At 41.8% G+C, this 14,974-nt stretch overlaps 2 protein-coding genes across 3 annotated transcripts in view; one reads left to right on the forward strand and one right to left on the reverse strand.

Annotated features, from left to right (window-relative positions):
- Window positions 1-11,625, reverse strand: part of DUS2 (dihydrouridine synthase 2) — a 29,106-nt gene extending 17,481 nt beyond the window's left edge. Inside the window, exons 1-7 of one of the 2 annotated variants that reach the window (XM_049805294.1) lie at window positions 11,511-11,625; window positions 10,919-11,058; window positions 7,238-7,283; window positions 5,609-5,700; window positions 4,668-4,711; window positions 3,884-3,944; window positions 1,056-1,103 (exon numbers count right to left, since the gene is read on the reverse strand). In XM_049805294.1, coding sequence (XP_049661251.1) covers window positions 1,056-1,103; window positions 3,884-3,944; window positions 4,668-4,711; window positions 5,609-5,700; window positions 7,238-7,283; window positions 10,919-11,058; window positions 11,511-11,625 — 546 coding nt within the window. The other variant, XM_049805295.1, reaches the window with a different exon arrangement.
- On the forward strand, window positions 11,624-13,658 carry DDX28 (DEAD-box helicase 28). Its single transcript, XM_049805293.1, has one exon. The coding sequence runs from the start codon at window positions 11,624-11,626 to the stop codon at window positions 13,265-13,267; it is 1,644 nt and encodes a 547-aa protein (XP_049661250.1). The 3' UTR covers window positions 13,268-13,658.
- Window positions 13,659-14,974: the final 1,316 nt, after the last annotated feature.

Here is a 14,974-nt window from a genome sequence, read left to right on the forward strand (position 1 = left end):
CATGTTTTCACGTCTGAGCTTACAAAGAATAGTAACTAAGCAATAGATCAGCTTGTTGAAACTGTGTAAGTCCTACTAGCCTACAAAGCTGGATGGTGTTATCACAGTAAGAGGAAGAACTTAAAAGACTGACTCAATATCCATTTTAGACAGAAGGAAAAGGCATGAACTGCAGCGATCAGAAGACATTAGCTATCATTCAGAAAAAGAGTCATGCAGATAAGTGAAAAGAGTCTGGTCTCTTCAAAAGACTGACCTACAACAAAGAACCCTTAAAAAAAATGCACTCAAAAGCCACATGAAAAAAGGCAAAGCGATGCTTTTGGTATTTTTGTTTTGTCCAGATCTGCATACTTTTGATAGTACAAGAAATACAGAATAACTACGTTGAACTATTCGCCACTGTGTACCATGCTTCAGTTATTAGTGAGAGGTGAACTGTAAACTAGAATTGCCCTCAGGAACTCTGAAGGAGGATACAGTGAACAACTAAAAGCTAAGGAGAAGCAAGACAAAGTTCACAGTCAACTCATCTGAACTATGAAGAGTCAGGCCTTTAAACAGAAAGAAAATAAAAGAACTATATGCTAAGTATGTTCAGAGCAACATCTGAACTCTGTTTAATCTCTGGAAGCTTAGAAGTCCTTGGGGGAAAAAAAATAAAAAAATTAAAAAAACATATTACATATCTATCTATATTGCATATAGATAGATGTATATATACCTTTTTAATATATTTTTTCATACCAGTTCACATAGGGTTTTATGCAGATTTAGATACATCTGCACATAAAACTCCTCCCTCTGCAAATATAGCACCACATTGTGAAAGTTTTTAAGCTGAAAAGGAAGAATGTAGCAATTTTATAGTCCAGACAATGACAAGGAGAACTAAATCAGGATTATTTATCCATAACCTTAATTCCAGCATTCAAAACTGATTATTCTACTCTAGCTTTTACAAATATGTCTTCTGTGCATTCATTCCTGCTTCCAGTAGTGCACAGTATATAATACTTTCCAAGGCAATTCAAAACCCACAAGGTGATACTTACAGACTCAATTTTGTCAGGATCAGATAGCAGTGCTGCTCCCATACCTCCCTGGGAAATATACAGAAACTGTTACACACTAGGCAAACATGTTTTTTCAACTCAATTATTTTGCCTAATAGCAGACCACAACAAAAGTAAGAAAAAAAAAAGAAATTACACACCACATTTGAGAGGTCTTAATGTCAGTAGTTTCTGTCTACACACTACATTTAGAAAAACAGGCTAAGACAAATTAAGTGGCTGTTTTGAACACAAATTATGAACACTTTAACAATTAAATATTTTAGCTGTTCTTTCTGCACCATTTCATCTGCATATATAGATCTAGAGGCCAACAGGCAGACATAAGAAATAACTGCAAAATTGTATGAACATTTTTGACCCAAACTACTGTTGGAAAATAACAATTCACCAGCATTTGAATTTTTCATCTTTCACACTAATACAGGGTGGATGTTTTGGTGTTTTGTTCTTAATTATGATTCTGTGGAAGATAAAAAAGTCTCCCTTTTGATTAGTTATGATACAGAAGAAAGTAATAAAGGCTAAAAAAAACATTACTGGAAACATCATCAGACCATTATGAATTTAATGACATGTCCTCAACATGACTACAGTTCCTTGGTAATACCACTTTATCTCAAAAGCAGAAAAACAGAGGAAGTTCAGAAACAACAGAATCTAAATACATAAATCAAAATACTCTAGAACAGGGGAAATTAAAATTTGAGTTCAAAAGAATGTCATCTTCATAAGTTATCATTGAAACAAAAAAGTTCATGGGATTAAAACAGAAAAACTCTAGAAATATATGTGGGTAAAATTATTCACAAGTTAGATGGAATATATTAGAATAATTTAAGTTATATTCTTCAGAGTGCAAGCCAACCTACAAAACTAAGTAGTACTGAAACAGAAAATCCCCCCATAAATTGATCCATTCTATGCCTTTCTTGCACCATCACCGGGTACTTTCAACACTGAACATTGTCAGACCCAAGCTGAAACACTATGAACTGTTAAAGCGAAGATACTAGAGACCTGAAAGATGTCTAACATTCTTACACACCTCACATGCTCCAAAGGAAAAGCAATCTTTGTGATGGAAAAACATCAGCCCTCTCTTACATACTCTATGTACCGTCATTAGGGCCCTTTGGTTCTTCTGTTCCAGAACTCCATGATGTAGTCTGTCCTTTTATTTCTTTAAGTTAATGTGATCTAAAATAAACCCTTTTCAAGTAGTTTTATCAAAAGATATGTTCCATTAATGGAAAATAAATCTATTTAGACAAAGCATTCTTTTTTCTTGGCTGAAAAACTGAGAAAGGAGGATGATATACTTATGTGAACTAGAGTCTGTACAATGTCATGACATCATGCCAGGTATGGGTATGTTTGGCAGTGTCAGCTTTGGCCTTTACTATTCCCCATTTTAACAACATTGCTTTCATGCACCTCATAGCACATTTCAATCAGCCATGTATTTATGCGCCAGCTAGAATTCTGTGACAGTTTATTGTATTTTTTTCTACTGTGAAAGGGGAGAGGGAAAAAAATAGTTTTCCTTGGTCCACAGGCAACTTGGTCTGCCAAAAGAAAATATGTAAGTTCTAGAAAAGCTTACGGTGATACTAGGAATTAAGGCAGATCTCAAGTTACCATTTACATTTGTGCTCTTGCTTTAGTAAAAGATCAGTAAAAAGCTTCCAGATGTAAAGATGGGTAACACAGAATTAGGAAGTAAAAGTATTGCCTATGTGGATGTATTATTTTTTCTGTTTAAAAGATGAAGCATTACAGCTTCACATGACAGAGAACTTGCTCCAAATGCTAAAAATGCCAATGCTACAAAGACTAGAGGATAGAAAGTTTAAATGCAACAGCCAGGCTTCTTCCCTGGAATGAAGTTTTAAGTCTTTAAAGTTGGGAAGTTCCTTTTTCTTTGACAATAAGTGCAAAATTTCTCTTATCTATTCTGCCTGAACATCTGACATCAAAATGGAGCTCCATGGTCTAATATACTGATACTTTATCTATACAGTAACTGGCTTAACAGTGCTAACAACCAGTTTGACTACTTTGTTTTAGCCATAGATAGTGGACTAGTTTAGAATTACAGGTGCTTGACTAAAAAAAATCAAGTTTTAACTGATCCATCCGCCTCCAACTTAAAACTGACCAAGAATTGAACTCAGCATTGCTACGTTGCAAATGTTTACTTGCTCAGATGACAAACTGTGATTCCTATTTTTATCAAGGCTAAGCAGAACATATTTCACTCATACAACAAATTAGTGACCTCAGGAAAACAGACAACCCCCCCCAAACGAAACACTTTATTTTATCCTGCCTTACAGAATTTACTTTTAAATGCAACATATGACATAGCCTGTCAGAGTTTTCAGAATTCTAAATAGTTTTAGTGTTAACTTTGTACAATAATACAATTTAACAACCTCACTACGTTCTCCTCAATATTCAGTGATTGTCCTGTCAGAAAATACAATCACCACTTGCTCAGTGGTACAAGTCCACACTAACCTGAGCTTACAAACTTCATACATGCTTACCCACGTAAGGATATGGTTTGTTTAATTACATGACCAAACCTATTCTTAAGGGAGATTTCTAATAGACTATGTTATTTTACTGTATTAGGGCCATGATACCTTCAAGACTCTTCTGTTTATTGCAAAAAAATAAACTCAAGTTTATCTGCATGAAAATTTTACTGCTTGAGTTTGTTCAACCCAGAAAACTTGAACACATATTCCACACCTCTAAGAAAGAAAAAGCTTATTTAAGAGTAACCAAAGTCCACTTGCCTTAGTAGAATATTCTTTTGGGCATCCCATGTTGATATCAATACCAGCTACATCACTCTCTCTGAAAGAGAAGTAAGAAACAATTGAAATATTTTTCAGCATATTTGAACAAGAATCAGAAAATAGACATCTTTCCGGGAAACTTGTTCTATCATCATTAAGGCTTAAAAGAGAATTTAAGGTTAAGTTTTCATTTGAACTTCTGAATTTTTAGCTTCTCACTTATATAAGTTGTGTATTTATTTTAACATCAGTCTGAAGATCAGTCTGTCCACAGGTTTCAATGACCAGTGTTGTGCAGAAGCTGTCACTAAAGCAAGTCCTACTGAAACGTCCATCTATTTAAAATGGAGGCTTAAAAACACCTTTTAAAAAGGTTTGAAACACACTTTTCATTTCTGCACAATACTTTATTGGGGGTTTCAAACCACAAACAGTAGGAGACATTTTCAGGCATATTGGTCGTACTTGCAGCTGGGCAATACCCAGGGAAATTTCATATTGGAGAGATCGAGGACACACTGCACTAGCAAAAAGCCATCAAGCCCAGCATAGAACTTACGCAGCTGCTGAGCAAGAATTATTTTAAATAGAAGTTGCAGTTACACCACTATACCACTGGCCCTTTGAGATGCTGTGCAGGTCTTACAGAACTTTTCTTGGTCCTATCAAGACCCAGCTTGATTCTCTCAATCATAAAGAAATGTCTTCCACAATAATTCCTCTCTACAAAAAACCCCTAAACAAACCCACGGTGGGAAGGCGGTGAGAGAAGATGACTTACACAAGCTTTGCTACTGCCAGAGCTCTTTCAGCATCTGCTGAACCCTGTTGGTAAAACAAGAGGATTTATAACTATAAAACACCATCAAATTAATTAAAAATTACATGCTCACTTGCACACATGTATATCTATATTTGCCCTAATGTTTAGTATAAAGTAACAGATACCCATCCACGGGACAGCTAAAGCATGTAGATTCAGCCACTGAAGAGGAGAGGTCTGTCCACCCTTTTAACCTACAGTAGTATCAAATGTTCTTAGCCCATCACCATTTGATATTTATTTCTCATGTTCTTAAGAAGCTCCACTAATAACAATTCTACAAGCAGCCTATTCCAGGGCTACCATTACCACTGAAAAAGGTCTTTTTAGTATCTGATGCAGTCCACACTTCTCCCTCCCTCCAACTCCCATCATCTCTTGTCCTACACAGAGTGGTCTAAAAGAGCAAATTACTATCTATTTCTCTCCAGCAGCCTTTAATCCATTTGTGCAATGTTAACGCATAGGTTAATCCTCTCTTATTAACACTAAACAATGCCATTTTTTCAGTCTTCCCAGTGAGACTGTTTACTGGACAGTGCAAGACTTAAACACGTGATCAAACATCAGCATAATTTATTTTTGGTATCTGTATGTTCAGAAATACATCAAAGATACCTATTACAAAAAGAAGCTGCTGTCATAGAGTACAGTATTCACCTTAATCACCTCTTCTGAAAAATGCTATATGGAGAGCTTATAATGGAGCATCTTGATCACATGTGTAACAACAGATTAGAAATTCTACAACACATTTGGTGTGAAACTCTACTTCTGCCTGAAGCATCAAGAAATTGATAGTCTGCAATACAGAGAGCTGCTGTAGACTTAGATTAATATTACTAGCACTACCTTGTTTAACTATGTTATCAGAAGAGTACCTGTGGTTGGTTTCTTACCATTTGAAAGACAACATGGTGCCTCTCCCTTTCACAAGTTCTGAAAACAACTCTTTCATTAGGTGCAATGAAGTCCACGGTTTCAAGTACTTCTATATGAAATGAGAAGCAGATAAAACAGACAAAAATTATATACAAATGTAATCACAAAGGAAGTCATCTGACTATGTAACTTGTATATAAATGAAATGCTATCAAATAAGTCTTCCATGAACAGCAGAACTAATGGCACCCTACCTCCTAAATGTCCCTGCAGTACATTTCTCGCACGTTAGTGTTTCCCTCCCATAGTACTCCCTAATCATTCCCCAGCCTGTTTCTTGGGAAAGCATCAGCACCAGAACAAATCTAATGATGAATCAGCCAGAATGAACATAACGGTACTATTTTTAGGAAGAAGCAGGAGGGCAAAGCAGATTTGTAGTGGACTTACATTCCCCAGCAGGGACATACAAACAGCTGTTTCTCATGGCACTCAGCTGGGGAGGTCTCAAAGATATCTTTTTAAGAACTTGTCTGTGAAAATCGTGTTAGGCCAGATCTAGCCTATGGACCTCAAGTTAATAAAAGAACGATAAACAGTGAGATCTTGTATGTCTTGCTTCCTTACTGAAGTAGACTACAAGTTGTGTATATTATAATGTCACAAACAGCTAACATTTATAAAGACTTATGATTGGAAATTGTCTCTACTGCAGTCCAAATAAATCTGTTTCCTGGACACTATCAAACTTTTCTTGAAAAATTAAAAGGCTTTGTAACTAATATTAGTAGTTTTGCTCAGGAAATTTCATATTATCACATACACATGTAAAATTTCTGGGAAAAATCAAAAAAAAAAAAAAAAAAGCCAAAAAAAAATCCAAATCAAAACAAGAGTTCCTTACTGTTTATTCTTTATTATGATAGCGTACGAAGGCAGTAGAGAGGCTGAAGCCAGTATGTAGAATTGAGGAGTGTTATCTGTTAATTCCAATTTTATTATTTGTCTTTTTAACACGCATAAAACTAAAAGCTTTAACATTTTCAGTGATGCACTGGAACATTAATGTCCTGTCTATTCCAGCTACTAGTTTCTTTCACCTGCTCTCAGGAAGCATAATGCTGAAATATTAGTAATAGATTTCCAACACTAATCCCATTTTTCATGATAAAAGAGAAAGACATACTTCCAGAAGCTAAAATTATAAAGTATTTCACTTTAGAAGGCCTAGTCAGTAACCTGACCTCTGTCAAATCGTTTAACAGAAACCTCATCAAATCCTTGTAATAAACTAAGTCAATGGTGCAGAAAGACTTTGCATTAAAGCTCTAAAAAGAATAACAAACTGTCAGCTACTAATACATTAGCCCTATCCTCCAAAAACATTTATGGTTTTCCTGAGGGACACTAACTGAACTATTGAAATTCCTCAAGAAGGGAAACTGAAAGTTTGAAACTGTAGAGCAGCAGACAGGTGTAAGAAGGTAGTACTTCAAAAGCTTATTTTAAATCCCTAGACACAGTTTAGAGAGATTATATGTCCTGATGCCTCATTGTAATTACTATAAAATTACTTCAGAGAAATAATTATCTTTTAACTTGAAAAAAGAATGCTTAGATATTAACAAAAGAAATGCTATACTTGCCATTTATAACCCTCTTACACTGCACCATCTTTATATCAATCAGCTCCTGAGAAGAAAGAATAAAAATATCTCAGTGAGTTGAAGTGTTTAAACTACCCAGCTATAAACAGTTCCCATTTTATTAAATAAGAATATCCACCTAGGGATACCAAATACAGAAAAAGAACGCAAATGAAAACAAGAGTTTAACTATACAACATGCTCAACTGAAGTTTCAAAATACAAATAGAACATAGGAACATAAGAATATTATATGTTTACATAGTTCTAGAAGAACCATTTTGTTTAAGTACCTATCTAGCAAGCTGGAGACAAAGCAGAACAAGCCACCTAGAGTGGAAGGGGAAGATAATGTTATAGCAACAGACCACCTCAAAAAATTAATGTAGATTTGTACTGGCCAAGCACATAGGTGAACAAAACAGCAGTATTAGGCTCTAAGACTTCTTTACCCTAACCCTGAGTTTTAACAGTTCTCTACATTTGTTAAAAGAAAAAATTAGTCTTTGTGTTGACCTTTACTGGAGAACAAACATACAGTCATCATTCTTCTAGAATTGATGACTTTCCTTCAGAAGAAACCCAGAATAATCTACATATATTAGCTTAACTGCAGATTTATGCAGTTCAAATTTTTAAGAACACCATTTGAGTCCTTTTCTCTTATGCATCTCATCAACTTGATTATAGGTGAGCTTTAAGACAAACTGACTACCTTCAGTTGACAAAGGGCTACAGCTTGAGCCAATATAACTTGTTAGCTGCTGTCCTGGTTTCGGCTGGCATAGAGTTAATTTTCTTCCTAGTAGCTGGTACAGTGCTATGTTCTGGGTTCAGTATGAGAAGAATGTTGATAACACTGATGTTTTCAGTTGTTGCCAAGTAATGTTTAGTCTAAAGTCAAGGATTTTTCAGCTTCTCATGCCCAGCCAGCAAGAAGGCTGGAGGGGCACAAGAATTTGCGAGGGGACACAGCCAGGACAGCTGACCCAAACTGACCAAAGCGATATTGCATACCATGTGACTTCATGCCCAGTATATAAACTGGGGGGGAGTGCAACTGGGGGGAATCGCAGCTCAGGAACAAAGTGGGCACCGGGCTGTGAGCAATTGCATTGTGCATCACTTGTATATTCCAATCCTTTTATTATTATCATTTTATTATTGTTATTATTATCATTATTATTTCTTCCTTTCTGTTCTATTCAACTGTTCTTATCTCAGTCCATGAGTTTCTCTTTTTCTTCCAATTCTCTCCCCCATCCCACTGGGGGCATCGGAAGGAGAGTGAGTGAGCAGCCACCTGGTGCTTAGGTGCTGGCTGGGGTTAAACCACGGCAGCTACCGAAATAAATATGCAACTGTTATTCCAACTGTTATATAAATAGAGAAAAAAACCCCACCATACTATTGTGTTAGTTACTTGAAGAGGTTTAGTCTACTATAGACTCTTTGCTTTAGCAAATAATACAAGGTTTAAGACCTCCTGATTTATAGGGAAGGGATAAACAAGCAATAAATTAGGCTAATCTCAATCTGTTTGCAGTACACCATAGGTCTCATGAGTAGTGCTTTTAATTTAAGTTTTTAACTAATACTCCTTATCAGGTACTGTTCACATCAAGTTCTGAAACAGCTTTGAGATCCAAAATATTAAGGGGACTGGGGGGAAAGGATTGGAAAACAAAAGGATAAATCAGAAAATGAAGTTTTACCATACAGAAATGAAGTTACAAACTGCAGTTATCCAGGCCATTCTGTTGCCAAACAACTGCAGTACAGCTGCCTACAACAACTCTATTTTATACTAACTTGTCAGTTCTTAAGAAAAACCTACATAGTTTTTCTGATAAAACCCATTAAGACAGCTATCTAACTGCAAACCCTAATCCACGTCAAAGGCATATTAACTCTCCTGTTTCTCAACAGCAATGTGGAAAAAAAGAAAAACCAATGCAGAAGACCTGATTTTTGAGGTGAGATGAGGAAAACTACAACAGGTTTTAAGCTGTAAGAATAACCTTCACACGACAGGTTTTGTTACATACTGCAACTTGTTAAGTAAGTTTGAGGGTCTCTTCTTTTGAGGTTCTGTTTCTCTGGAATTGGAGCAAAAAGTGTGCGTGAAAAACAAACCGCTTTAGCTGTACAGTTTACACTGCTGGATTAAATACCTTCTCATACCCTGTGACTTCAGCAGTAAGCAAAGCAATACCTTTGTGCACGTGGTTTGTTGTGGGTTTTGGTTGTTTTGGGGTTTTTTTTAAAGAAAAAAACCAACACAATTTCTACATTACTACCTTCCACTAATTTCCTGTACAATGGCCCTGTCAAACCTATGGTTAGTGAAATGCAGTAGCTGCTCGGTAACAAGGTTCTTTGCTACTAGTAATAAGCATAAGGGATACTGGAAAAGTACAAAGGCTGTCTGAAGCCTGACTCGCTTTAGTGTTTAAGACTTCTAGATTCTGTAACTCTATGCTTGTGATTTCTCTATACATGATCTACAGTTAGCCTCCCAGAGAAGGAAAAAAAAAATATTCTCACTTAATCCCACGTAAAGCAGAAAGGTCATAATTCATCAACTGGGAAACTGATAATTGTTTGTCAAAGAAGAAAACCACCTTATTACTCCCAATTTTATGACAGACAGTGGTAACTATTCTACTGAATTTTGAAATTTTTTTTACTGAATCATCCAGCAATAATGACTCTTTCACACAGAGCCGATCTAATAAAATACCATTTGTAATTCTAGAAGCTAGAGACAAAACGTGAGCTGTGGCCAAGATAAAGACAGCATATTCTGTCTGAGAACAAGTCTTTCCTTTCACCTCCCCCAAAAAGGGTAGTGAGCTAACTCACAAGAGAACAGCTGTGAAGGTTCCAGGAGAACATCATAAATGACTGATTCTGACAGTTTGTTTCAGTATGTTCTTTTGTAACAGATCAAACATTCTCCAGGAGAGCCAGTATTTAAGCCATGTTTACATTATTTTTAACTCTTTACTGTTTTGTTGTTTGGATGTTTTTTTTTAAATCTTGGCCGAGTCATGTAACTTGTAACAGTGCCTACATTTCAGAAGAGCTAATAATAGCACTGAAGGGGAAAATGGGAATACTGATGCACTGCAAGGATAAGGATAGTGAAGACTAGCAGTCCTACCAATAACATCTGCACCAAACTGGAGTCTCAACTTCAGGCAGCTTTAAGAAAAGTGGTTAAGCAACAAGGACAGCAGTGCTGTGAGGAGTATATATGGGTTAGCACAGCAGTAATAACTGGGTGAGAGGGTAGGTCAGCCTAAAACTTCCTTCAATGTTATGACTCTACTCAAAAGAAAAAAAAAAAAGACCAACAAAAAAAGCAAGCAGAAGAACCCCAAATAAACAAAAAACCAGAAAAAAGCAAGAAAAACCAAAACACCGTGGAATGTGAGGAAATTGTTACGGTGAGCGTTTTGTCTAAATGAAGTTACTGAACAGCCTTAAAATACGGTTTTGCCATAACTTGAGGACTGCTGAAAGGGAAATGCCTTAAGGCCATAGAGATTCTTTTTTCCCCCATTTTTCTAATGAAAAATATATATAAAAGGAAAAAGTCCTACAATAAACAAAGTCTATTTGTACTTTTCTTAATAATAATGTTATAAGACTGCCTCATCTGCTCATCCTTCATACCTCACAGTACACGATATCAGCACCATAGTCCAGAGCAAGAAGACGCATTGGCAATGTTCCCACTCGCACCATTGGAGCCAGGATCTTCTTTCCTCTAAAACACAGAGGCGTGTTCACCGTCATTCCTGTTGCGGTGCTAGCTGAAAGAGAAAATCAAGGGCCATAGCCACGGAAGAGTTTCCTACCCGAAAACGCCCAGAACTTTCCTTGGGCGGGAAGGGGGAGCCGGGGGAGTGCGTGACCCTGTCAAACCTGACAGGGTTCCTGTCGAACCTGGCAGGGTTCCCTCGGCAGCTGGCAGGCCGGCTGCTCCACCGCTGCCGTCTCAGCTCCCGCGGCCCTGGCGCCATTTGCGTGGAGCCGTGAGAGAGCTCAGCGGCGCCCTGAGGCGTCGGGGGGGTCTCCGGCGGCCCCGCGGGGGGTGCTCCCCGCCGCAGGGGCTCCTTCCCCGGAGCGAGGGGCGCCGGGCCGCCTCTGCCAGAGCCCCGCGGGGGCTACGTTTGCTCCCGCGGGGCGCGGCACGGGCGAACGTGAAGGGGCCGCCGTCGCCGCCTCCTGAGGTGCCGCCCCCCCTCCACTGCGTGGGACTCACCCTCCTCGCGTGGCTCCGCCGCGGCTCCGGGGGGCGGGGGGAACCGGGGGAAGCGTCTCTTCACGGCGTCATCAGGCGGCGCCGCCGCCGCCGCCGCCACGTGAGACGCCGCCATGGCGCTGAGCCGCGGCGGGATGGCGGCCCCCCTCCCGCTGCTGCTGCCGCCGCGGCGGCTGGCGGCGGGCGCGGAACCCCCCGAGAACGTGGTGCGCGTCCCCTGGGCCCTGCGGCTGCGCCTGCAGCGGGGCGCGCAGCGCCGTCGGCGCGGGCAAAAGGAGGCGGCGGCGGCGGCGGCGGCACATCCCGGGAAGCTGCTGCTGCGGAGCCGGCGGCCAGAGCTGAGCCAGCCCCGCTGGCAGACGGTGGGGCGCTGGGAGCGTCCGCAGCTAGTGTCGGCGGGCTGGAAGCACAGGAAGGCCTGCGGGGACTACTTCCAGCTGGAGCCCTCGCAGGAGGCGGCTCCCGCCCTGCAGGCGCCGCCGCCCCCGCCGCCTGACGCGGAGCCGGAGCCGGGCCCGTCCTTCGCCGCCATGGGGCTGCAGCCGGCGCTGCTGGCCGGCCTGGAGGGCCTCTCCATCGGCCGCCCCACGGCGGTGCAGCGCCTCGCCATCCCCGCGCTGCGCCGCGGCCGCAGCGCCCTCTGCGCCGCCGAGACCGGCAGCGGCAAGACGCTGGCCTACCTGCTGCCGCTGCTGGACGGGCTGCTCTCCCGCCCCGAGGGGCCGGCGGAGGCGGCGGCGGCGGGGCCGGCGTCGCCCCGCGGGCTGGTGGTGCTGCCTTCGCGGGAGCTGGCGGCGCAGGTGGGCGCGGTGGCGGCGGCGCTGTGCCGGCCGGCGGGGCTGGGGGTGCGCGGGCTGACGGGCGGCGGCGCCGCGGGCGGGCTGCGGAGGCAGCTGCGGGCGCCGGGGCCGGGTGCCGCCGTGCTGCTGGGCACGCCCGGGGCGCTGCGGGAGGCGCTGCGGCGGCGCTTCCTGGCCCTGGGGCGGCTGCGCTGGATGGTGCTGGACGAGGCGGACACCCTGATGGACGAGTCCTTCGCGGAGGCGCTGGAGGAGATCCTGGCGCACGCCCCCCTGGCCGCCGGAGCCCCCGGGCCGGCCGGCCCCGGGGAGGCGAGGACCCAGGTGGTGGTGGTCGGCGCCACCTTCCCGGCGGGACTGAGCCAGACGCTGGGGAAGTTCACCGACGTGGGCCGGTTTGTCACCCTCGCCACCCGGAGCCTGCACCGCCTGCCGCCCCACGTCCGGCAGAAGTTTGTGCGCCTCAAAGGCCGGGACAAGCTGCCCGAACTGCTGCAGCTACTCAAGGAGCGCCCGGCGTCCGGCGGGGCTGTTCTCATCTTCTGCAACAGTGCCAGCACCGTCAACTGGCTGGGCTACATCCTGGATGACCACAAAATCAAGCACCTGAGGTTGCAGGGACAGATGTCGGCAGCTGCCAGAGCCGGCATCTTTGCCTCCTTCCAGAAGGGTGACGTGTCTGTCCTCGTCTGCACTGACCTTGCCTCGCGGGGGCTGGACACCAGCAGCGTGCAGCTAGTGGTCAACTATGACTTCCCAGACACCCTGCAGGACTACCTGCACCGCGTGGGGCGAGTTGGACGCGTTGGAAGCAGGGCGCCTGGAGCTGTGGTTAGTTTTGTCACCCATCGGTGGGATGTGGACCTGGTGCGGAAAATAGAGACTGCAGCCCGGAAGAGGACAGGTCTCCCAGGCATGGACTCCTCTATTAATAAGACTCCACCTAAAGGAGGTTGATTCAGGTTGCCAAGCAGTAATAAGTGGCCTGGTAGGGACTAAGCTTGAAGTCATTAAGGCAGAGGGAATGAGCTTCTGTGTGTAAACTAGACTGAAAGAACAGAGAATTGAGTTGCAGAACCAGGTGATCAGGTTAACTTTGTGCACTGTTCTGGAAGCTGCAATAGTCATTTCCGTAGGCATCAGAACGTGGGGCTTTCCAAAAAGAAGCTAGTAAGTAAGTAAGAAAATGACTTTGGAGAAGACTGAAGAATGATCTCCTCAGTTGATTTTGTTTAATTTTGTTTAATTGAGACCTTTAACTTGAATTCAAATCAGAATGAGAGTGTGCCTGTATGCTGTGCAGCTCTGTTGCATTTCATTGCTTTCCACCAGCAGCAGCTAAATATTCTGTGGCAGGAAAAAAAAAGGAAAATGTTTTCCTAACTTTGATAAAACTTTCACCGATTACAGATACATGTAGAAAGGCTGAAGGACAAATTATATTTTATTTTCTTGTGATGCAGCAGTTCATTCAGAGAATTCTAGACCAGGTACCTCTAAAGTTTGGTGGGAACGAGAAGGCACAATAAAGCTTGAGGCTTTTTCACTGTCTTAGTTTGTCATTTTATGGTTACCTTTCACTGAGAAAGGACATCTTGCTGCTTCATGTTCTGTTAAATAAGATTTTAAAAAGCCTTTAAGTGTTTTCTGCTCATTTTTTCTAGATGCTATGGTGACATGTCCAGTCTCTGAAATGATTGTAAAAACAATTAAAAAAACAACCCATCCAAAAAATGTCACGTGTTGAAGGAAAGACGTGTGTTGACTCATAGGTTCTAATGGCTCACAGGTAACACCGTACAAGATTTCTTTTGAATATCGTGCCATTGTTCTTTTCTGCTTTAAACCAAAAGAACTAAAGTGAGCCTGCAGTTATTTCATATCTAGCTGCTAGTTTGTGTCCGTGGTAAATAATCACACAAAAATAGCATTTTAGTTCTGATTTCTGTTGCAGTGATTTATCACCGCCTTTTCTTTTAGTGGTTGTTTTTCCCATGCTATCCACTTTAGCCTGTGCTAAAACTCAGTATGCAGAAATAGTAAACTTAAATGAGAAGATCACAGCATAGTATCTAAATCATTGGTTTCAGAGGAAATAAGGCACTGGAGCTACTCCTAGTATACTGAGAGTAAAAACTAAAACAGAAAACTTTCACAGATAATCACTTAAGGATAAGGGTATATAACCTTATACTGGAAATTGTACGCACGTACTCTTCACATTGCACAGTCTAGGGGCTTTTAGGGGAAGTTACAAGCTGTAGTAAAATCATTTAATACAATACAAAGCTTTCAGCTTTATCGAAATACAGTGGAGGACTGATCCACCCGGAGACTGGAAACCTTTAGATTTTGGACCCATTCATTGCAGAGATACTTGCCTCTCATCTGCAGTTCGTTTAACTGCGAATCAGGCAATGTATGTGTCCAGAAGCAGAAGCATACTGTTCATGTATAGGAATAGGGTAAATCCTTAAACAGAAAGCTGGGAACAATATAGTATTATAATTTACAGATGATCCTGTTTCCATTTGTTAATATGCATCTTCTGTTGTACCAGGTCCTCTCAACTGCTGAGAAATACCTTCCTTTAACTGTAGACACACAGATTAAATTAGATAAATTGTATTCAAGAAACTCCAAGAAAGAAATTTTAATATTTGC

Source organism: Accipiter gentilis, chromosome 7 (assembly GCF_929443795.1).
Source record: "Accipiter gentilis chromosome 7, bAccGen1.1, whole genome shotgun sequence".
NCBI lineage: Eukaryota > Metazoa > Chordata > Aves > Accipitriformes > Accipitridae > Astur > Astur gentilis.